At 38.5% G+C, this 8,013-nt stretch overlaps 1 protein-coding gene across 1 annotated transcript; it reads left to right on the top strand.

Moving 5' to 3' along the window:
• Positions 1-294: 294 nt before the first annotated feature.
• On the top strand, positions 295-7,494 carry C2H7orf78 (chromosome 2 C7orf78 homolog). The gene is made up of 4 exons (XM_065627904.1): positions 295-729; positions 5,564-5,638; positions 6,417-6,509; positions 7,450-7,494. The coding sequence occupies exons 1-4, from the start codon at positions 295-297 to the stop codon at positions 7,492-7,494; spliced, it is 648 nt and encodes a 215-aa protein (XP_065483976.1).
• The last annotated feature ends 519 nt before the right edge of the window (positions 7,495-8,013 follow it).

Raw genomic sequence — 8,013 nt, forward strand, 5'->3', positions numbered from 1 at the left:
AATGGGCTTTCTCTAGGGTTAGGGGTTTGCTTCTTCAGCTTACTTTGCATAACTGAAAGAGAGAATCAAGAAGCAATAGTTCTTCCCCTAAGCACAGGCACAAAATAATACTGAAGTACAAGCACACATTTATTTTCAATGAATGTACTATGTCATACGGATAGGGCTAGCCAGACTGCAAGTAACAACAAATACTAAAAGTTCTCTCGTATATGTAAGTGTGATGGGTTTTTTCTTTTTCTTTCTGACAGAGATTACAATACCTGAGAAGAAAAAACCCATCATCAGTCCATTATGTTCACTCTCCAACAAGGCAAGCGACAATTTTCATTTGAAAGTCAAACAAAATTTTCTGTGAGCCTTGACTGGCCTTTCTTCCAGCAGCAAACTGTAGTGCAGCAACCCAAAGCCAATACCAATGTGTGGCTAAAGCAGCCTCCTGATTTTAGCTACTGGCTCTATAAATCATGCAACCCTTCTCAGAAGCCACGAGGAAATGGAAACGGGGAACTGAAGCCTAAAATGACCTCTGAGTCCATAGTAGTGCAACAGCTTTCAAGACTTAGGTCCAGGCTGGTCCTTCTTCTCTCAGAACAGAAAACAGACTTGCCTCAGCTTGTCACTCGCTTTCCACGGATCAGCTCTTATGAGGCCAAAATATTGTTTATGAAGAATGGCAAATATAAGACCAGTGTGTATGAAGACCCCAAGCTGCATGATTACAGGCAGGTAAAGTGTCTGGCTCCCACACTTCTATAAAGCAAACACGCTGAAATAGAGGATGCTCGGGGATCAGTAAATGAAGCCACTAGATGTCAGTCTCACTAGCCAAGAAAAAGAAAACCCAGCATTTAGCAGCGCAGTTGGGATCTAACTTTGGTAATTAGCTCTGTTGTAGTCACAAATTTTTTGCCAAAAAGACTTCGGTAGGGAAAGCTGATGAATTCAGGTTTGGAGCTCCACATTTTCTGGTGCTTTGTAGCTGAAAAGATGGTTTTCATTTTGGCAGAGTGGATTGAAATACGGACATTGGTGCTAATCAGTTCAACTTTACCTTTTTCTCTGACACATCAGCCTGTACTTTCTGCATTCCCAAGATCAACAGGTAGCAGTTGAATTGCCTGACATGCTGGATGGAAGGATTTTACAGTAACATTTCTATTTACCAGCCCTAACTGAGACCAGCAGCTCATTGTGCTAGCTGTTATGCATCATATATGGTAAGAAACTGTCCTTTTTCACAACTGAAAATCTAATTATGTACAGAAAAGCTGCAAAGAAAATTTAAAAATCTGAGATACAACTTGAATCAGTGCACCCCTCCAAAATCAGTATGTTTAACATTAAAACTACTAAGGAAGAGAAGCCTTCAACCTAAATTGTTTTTATTCAGATTGTTTTAAATTATTTTTATTTTGTTTTATTTTAGGGACTCATTCATTGGTGTGTTCTTTTGTGTTTGTTTGGTTTTGGTTTGGGGTTTTTTTTGTTTGTAATATCTTTTAAAATCAGGTTCCATAAAACCAGAGAGAAGTATCTTTTATTAAGATTCAGTATTCTATCCATATTCAATTAATTTTTAATCACAAACCTTCCTCTCTTCTGAACCTTCAAAGCATCTCACCCAAAGAGCAATTCAGCAAACCTACTGTTTCTAAAATAAGAAACAAAACCGAGAGAGTAAACAAAATGCCTTCTGCTCTCCAAAGCAAACATTTATACCTGGACATGTAATTTATTGAAGAACCACATAAATGGCATATAGCCAATGTTACATTTCCATGGAAAACAATAAATACTTTTTCCTCCTTCTGTCTTCATGAGAGTGTAAATCATGTCTTAATTTATTTACCAAGCTGCTATAGCAGGAATTTAACTTCCCTGTTTTTCAATTTACCTAAGGTAATTAAAAGCAAGCTTCTAGTTAGCTATTATGACCCGAAGAATTTTTTCTCAAGGAAAATGTGCTTTATTTCATGATGATCAAGTTTTCATAATAGTAATTAAATGCTAATTTATCTTAAAACCCATTAAACAAAACATTTCTGTTTAAGTACATCTTATTTTTTCTCGAGTCTTAACCAGCAATGTAAATTTGCAAAACCAGTGGAAAGGAAAACAAAGCATGTTTGTCCCTCAACATTGATGTTGTACTTTCTAAGGTCACCACTTCACAAGGCCTGACTATAGCAAGATTATCTATAGCATCTGTACCTTAGGAAACATTCTTGAGGTTTCAGAACCTTCCCCATTCCATATCAGGAGAAGACCAATGCTTTAATAATTTGACTGACTCCAAAGGCCAATTCCATAAAGCCAAATAACTACATGAACAAGATATTTAGCTGTGAGCGTGAAATCAAATTTCAGGTCCTCATTATGAAATAGGCGCTTTGTTTGGGGATTTCAGTGTCACCACTCAATGCTCTAATCTCAGGACTACTAGTTCTATCTGAGTGAAACAAGTAACTGTTAAGTCAGCATGTATGAAAAATAAGGGAACAGTAAAAAAAGAAAGTTACAACTAAAATTTCCCAATTAAGTTCCTGATAACAACAAAACATTCTCAGACTTGTTCCAGAGGTAGAGGGGATCTCCAGTCTAAGTCTGGAGAAAAATAATGCATATTATATAATTGCTTTGACATATCAATAACTTCTCTGCCAACTGAAACTTCAGGTTGCTTAATTCTAGCAGGCTGCAGACTGCACAGTGATGCAAATTCAGTAGAACTAAGATCTTGCCTCTACAAGGGATTTTACTCTTTTTTTCTTTTTCCTGAACTAGAATGTCCCCTATGGATAACCCTTAATGATATATTGTCAGGAGTTTAAAAGGAAATGGTCAATCTCAGTGCAAGATCTCTAAATAGAAAATGTACCTAGAGACTAGCTGCACTGGTCCAAAATTTTAAAGTATAGACTTAATTTTACATACACAAAAAGAGGCAATTTCTGTGTTCACTTAGATGGGAAGTACTTTTTTCACCATTGAGGCCAATTGGAAATGCTTCATTAAATGGAAATCAGAACTCAATCAGAAAAAAATTAGAAAAAGAGGTGTATTAAGAGAAAGGTAACAAGTAAGAAATGTAAATTACTAGTGTACAGTGTTTCCTTCTCCCTATGGCATTCTCTCCTATATACTTCTGATGTGCATCATGCTTTTCAGTCCAGAGTTAAACATTACTTACTATCAAGTTTTCAGCATGTAACTTCATGCACCACTTCTGCTCTCCCCCTGATTTTGCAGGTACTCATCCTGCTGCCTAACCCCACCATTTTGATTTTATCTTGTTCAGTCAATCAAAGAAACGTATCTTCCTATTCATGCAGGTAATACTGATACCTCCGGAACATCATGGTTATGGATTTTCTATCTTGTATAACAACTCACAAGAAATCAACTGGTTTATGATATCCATTTCAACTGGTGAAGACCAGGGAAAACTGACAGTCAAATCTGTGTACCTAGTGATATATTCTAATATAAGTAATCTACACAAAGAAGTAAATTGCTTTTCAAGAATGGGCTGATGGAGCAAACTCACTCTTTTGAGACACCTTGTCTCAGAAAGATTTTAAGACCAATGTGCTGGTGTCATATCTTGTCCTACACTTACCTGACTCTGCAACATGTGGTTTGGTGAAGAGCAGCACTACCAGCAGCCAAACTCAAAACTTCCTCTTGCAACTTGCAGAAAAGATGGCCAGTTATTTAAAATCCTGTTCACTTTGAAAGCAAAATCACTTTTGCTTCCAAATGAGAACACATATCTAAAAAAATATATGAAATTGATGTTAAATGACCCCTTTGTTTCAGCCTTGCTTTTGACTCATAAATGCTTCAGCAACAGAAGTCTCTTAAGCTCATTGTAATGCAGATGGCTAGAGGCTATGTTAATGATTAATCAACTTCATTGGAAAGGTTTGAAAAATAATGCAAATAACACATGCAAATAACTCCAAAGCATGCAACAAATTTATGCCAAGAAATCACATCCCCCATGTTTTTAGTATCACAGTTCCTTTCTCTAGAAGGGTGTTCTCTTTCTGTTATTGTTCCTCATCTGTATTTGTAACAGGAGGCCACTGGACTCATTTGAGATTGAGACCATGATGATAGGAGTTGTGTAAGTAAAGAACATCAGGGTAATGGAAAACCATAACTCTTGTCAGCTCAACAACTTGTTAACAAGTCAATTAACAGTTAATTAAATCTCCTAAATCTTGCATTTTTTGAATAGAAATATTACAGCTGTATTTTTTACCTTTCCTAAATCCAATGTGTAAAGTTTACTGTTCAGTTTACCTCAATGTTTTTAGCTGTAGGCATGATGGCTTGTCTGAAGTTACAATGTGTTTTTCTTTCCAAGTGCAGTAGGAACCAAATTTACAAAATCTTGTGACAAGTTAGTCCAGAGATCCTTTAAATCTGAAGTTAAAAGCACAGCATTTAAACATAGTTAAGTCATCAACAAAATGCATGTTCATTGTGTTGAAGAAATTAGAAATAGCTATGTGAACAGTGGGGAGCAGGATTAAGAGTGTAGAACCTCTCCACTGCCATGTAGCCGTCTTAAGTGGCCTCAGATGAAGCTTAATGACCAAACAGTGATTATTCCCCTAATTTCAATATCAGAGGAAGTCTGCTTCCTAGCTCTACATAACACACTCAGATCACAGAAAATATGTTAGTTCACTCATGCAAAGACTCTCAGTTTTAAGGATACCTGATACAAGCAACATTATTAGCTTAAAAATCTGCTTGCCAGTATAGATTTGCTGATAAAACTGCAATTCCAACCTTGTAATGGTAGTTTATTGCCAAGCAACTGAACCAAGTCCAATGTCTGGTGTCCTCATTGTAGATACAATAGTCCATATCTGCATTTCTACTGTGGTGGGATATCTGCCCTTTAGTGTAGTTTCTATAGCTTCACCTCATATAAGGATAGCTTATTTGAAAACAATTAACTACACATTAGAGACACATAGAATCATAGAATCATTTCAGTTGGAAAAGACCCTCAGGATCATTGAGTCCAACCATAACCTAACCTAACTCTAGCACTAAATCATGTCCCTAAGAACCTCGTCTAAACACCTTTTAAACACCTCCAGGGATGGTGACTCTACCACTTCCCTGGGCAGCCTGTTCCAATGCCCAATAACCCTCTCTGTGAAGAATTTTTTCCTAATATCCAATCTAAACGTCCCCTGGCACAACTTGAGGCCATTTCCTCTTGTCCTACCACTTGCTACCTGGGAGAAGAGACCAACACCCTCCGTGCTACAACCTCCTCAGCATAAAACACTACTTTCTTTGTACATTCACAGCAAGGCCATGGACAGAATATTTTTTTGCTTATAAACTTTACTGTATATGTCTGGGTGCTTCTTTTTTGGAATCCTGTCTAATCAACAATAAACATATCTTTTCAAATCCTAGGTACTTTGTCCTATAGATTATAAATACTGTTTGCTCAATATTTTCAGACCCTGGACTTGAACCACTGAAAGGAAAGCAAAAGGATTCTGATAGGAGATTTCATACATAAAAGACTCGTGAAAGTAAATGGGATCCACGGGTGCTACTACCAAAGTATCCCTGGCCACCTAAATCTGCTTCGTTTACGGTTAGTCAGATTAAAAGACAAGTTCCTGCTTTTCTCTGCATCGAAAGCTTCTTAAAATTTATATTATTATTGTCATTATAATTATTACTACTACTACTTCTGAATTACGTTTATTTCAGAGTGTTTAGGATCATGCAACAGCTGAACTTGAGGAGTGACTGGCATGTCCTAAGGGAAGCTTTGCTGTACTGGAGATCTAGGGCTATGGACCACCAATTTCCTTTAGTTTTTCAAGAATATAATACTGTTTCCAGCTCCTCCTGACTTTGATGTAGTTTGGAAAGATAAGATCTTGGGGAATATGTTCTTATTTCTGCCTTTAACCTTTAACGGCACTGCCCATGGCAATTCATTTGTAGGAACTAAGATGTCCATATTAGACTGTTCAAAGACACTGGGTGGATGCTTTGACGATTTATAAATATACACCAAACACTTAAATATAGAGGTGTCTATTTTCATTATAAACCAGCTCCTGTTAAGAGTGGGTTGGGGGCAAAATAAATTGTTTAGGGAACCAGTGTAGATGGTGACGTGACAGATTCCAAGTTGTGAACATAGCTTTACTGAGTAGTGGCAAGTCAATATGCACATTTGCAAAACACATGAATTGCCTGAATACAAATGTCTGCGGGCATTTTGATGCATTGTGCTCCGATTCAAATCTGAAACACATCTGAGAAGGAAGTCTTTGACAAACCTGTCAAAGATCATTCTCATGACAATCACTCCTGTTTCATTTTGTAGCCCTGATGTACGTCTCCTTCTCTGCTCTCAGAGGCACAGACGGCGCCGTGGTGCTCACACAGTGTTCTCGGATCGTGTGGAGGAAAAGCTGTGCCAGCTGCAGCAGGGAGAGGCAGGCAGAGACGTGAGTGTCCATTCTGCCAGACTAGGGAGGCTGCATCTAGTCTCATCCAGAAGGCAAACACAGTTTTGCTCTGCCATGGTCTTAGATGAGAAAGGATTGATGGGTGCTGGTAATAGCCATAATTCCATTGGTTTGGGAGGGTCATGAGGACATTGACACCCAATTAAACTAAATAGCTCCAAGCCTTTCTTAGAGTTCAGAGCAAAAAATGCAAGTAGCTTGGCTGGCCTTTCCTCATGCTGGCTTATACTAGGAAAAGGCTACTATCAAGTGAGATTCTTGCAGCATCCACGATGACCTTGGTTTACATGGGCTCAATGTATCCATGCAGACAATGCAGCATTGTCTCAGAGTCTACGCTAAAATGTCAATAATCTGAGTGAGATGAAGCAATGAAAATGTGCTTGTCACAATACTGACCTTCACTGGAATAGCTTGGGCTTCTTGGAAAAATACACTTGTCTGACCAGAGTCCTCTGCTGCTACAGGCAGGATGCTCTGTATTTCCGCTTGCCAAATTTCTTGAATGAGATTACTCTTGTGGAGTAACCCCCGCTCAAAGAAGGGCCATGTTGGGCAGCATCTAAAGCAGGGAGGAAGTAGGACTGCTTTTTAATGTGTTAGGAGACATTTTTTTAGCTTCCAATACAGCTCTCCTTCAATGTTCCTGGGCTGCTGACATTTCACAGTGCCCTCCAACACAGTCCCCAGGCCCAGCTGCCAGAGTCCTGGGAGGAAGAGAAAAATGTCCACAAAATGCATCAGTTTCTGCTTCCATCTTGTCTAGAACAAACTTCTCATGGGGGAAAATCTTGAGTTTCTCACTGATGAAACCACTTCGTTGTAAAGCTGCATTTTCTCTCATCATGGGTGATACTAGCCCGATGTGACCTTATAAGGTTATGACTGTATTTAAATGACAATGTCTTTCCTTCCACAGGAACCTCAGCCTAAACAGCATGGTGCTGAGAAGAAAGCAACGTGATGGGGACTCCACACCATTATCCATACTAATGCACCAACCTTCTGGTCCCAAGAAATATGTCCACCTGCATATGCTATGAAAAATACTAGTGGTCCTGAGCAGTGTCTTGTGTCTATCCTGTGAGGTCAGGTATGAACTCTGAGAGCCCTGTTCCACCATAACAAAGCAGACCAAGGTCCTTCAAACAGTACAAAACCTGGCACAGAAAGCCCCCTTTATCAATGATGTTCAAATATTTTAGCAAAATATCTGGGTATTTTACTGTAAATACCAGAACAGAAACACACTAAACACACTTTGTCTGGTTTATTACTGAGTATTTGACCTCTTTCCCTTAGGTCATGATTTGTGAAATAACATGGAAGGCAGCAGTATATTATAGCTTTCTACTTAACAAATTCCTCTCTCTATATATCTCTCTGTGTTGTTAAAAACTACTTACTGACTCTTCCAATGCATTAATTATTTTCTCTTACCAGTCCCTTAGTTATCTGAGGTAAACAAAATGGCACAACCCAT

The sequence above is a fragment of the Caloenas nicobarica genome, chromosome 2, assembly GCF_036013445.1.
Source record: "Caloenas nicobarica isolate bCalNic1 chromosome 2, bCalNic1.hap1, whole genome shotgun sequence".
Classification (NCBI taxonomy): Eukaryota; Metazoa; Chordata; class Aves; order Columbiformes; family Columbidae; genus Caloenas; species Caloenas nicobarica.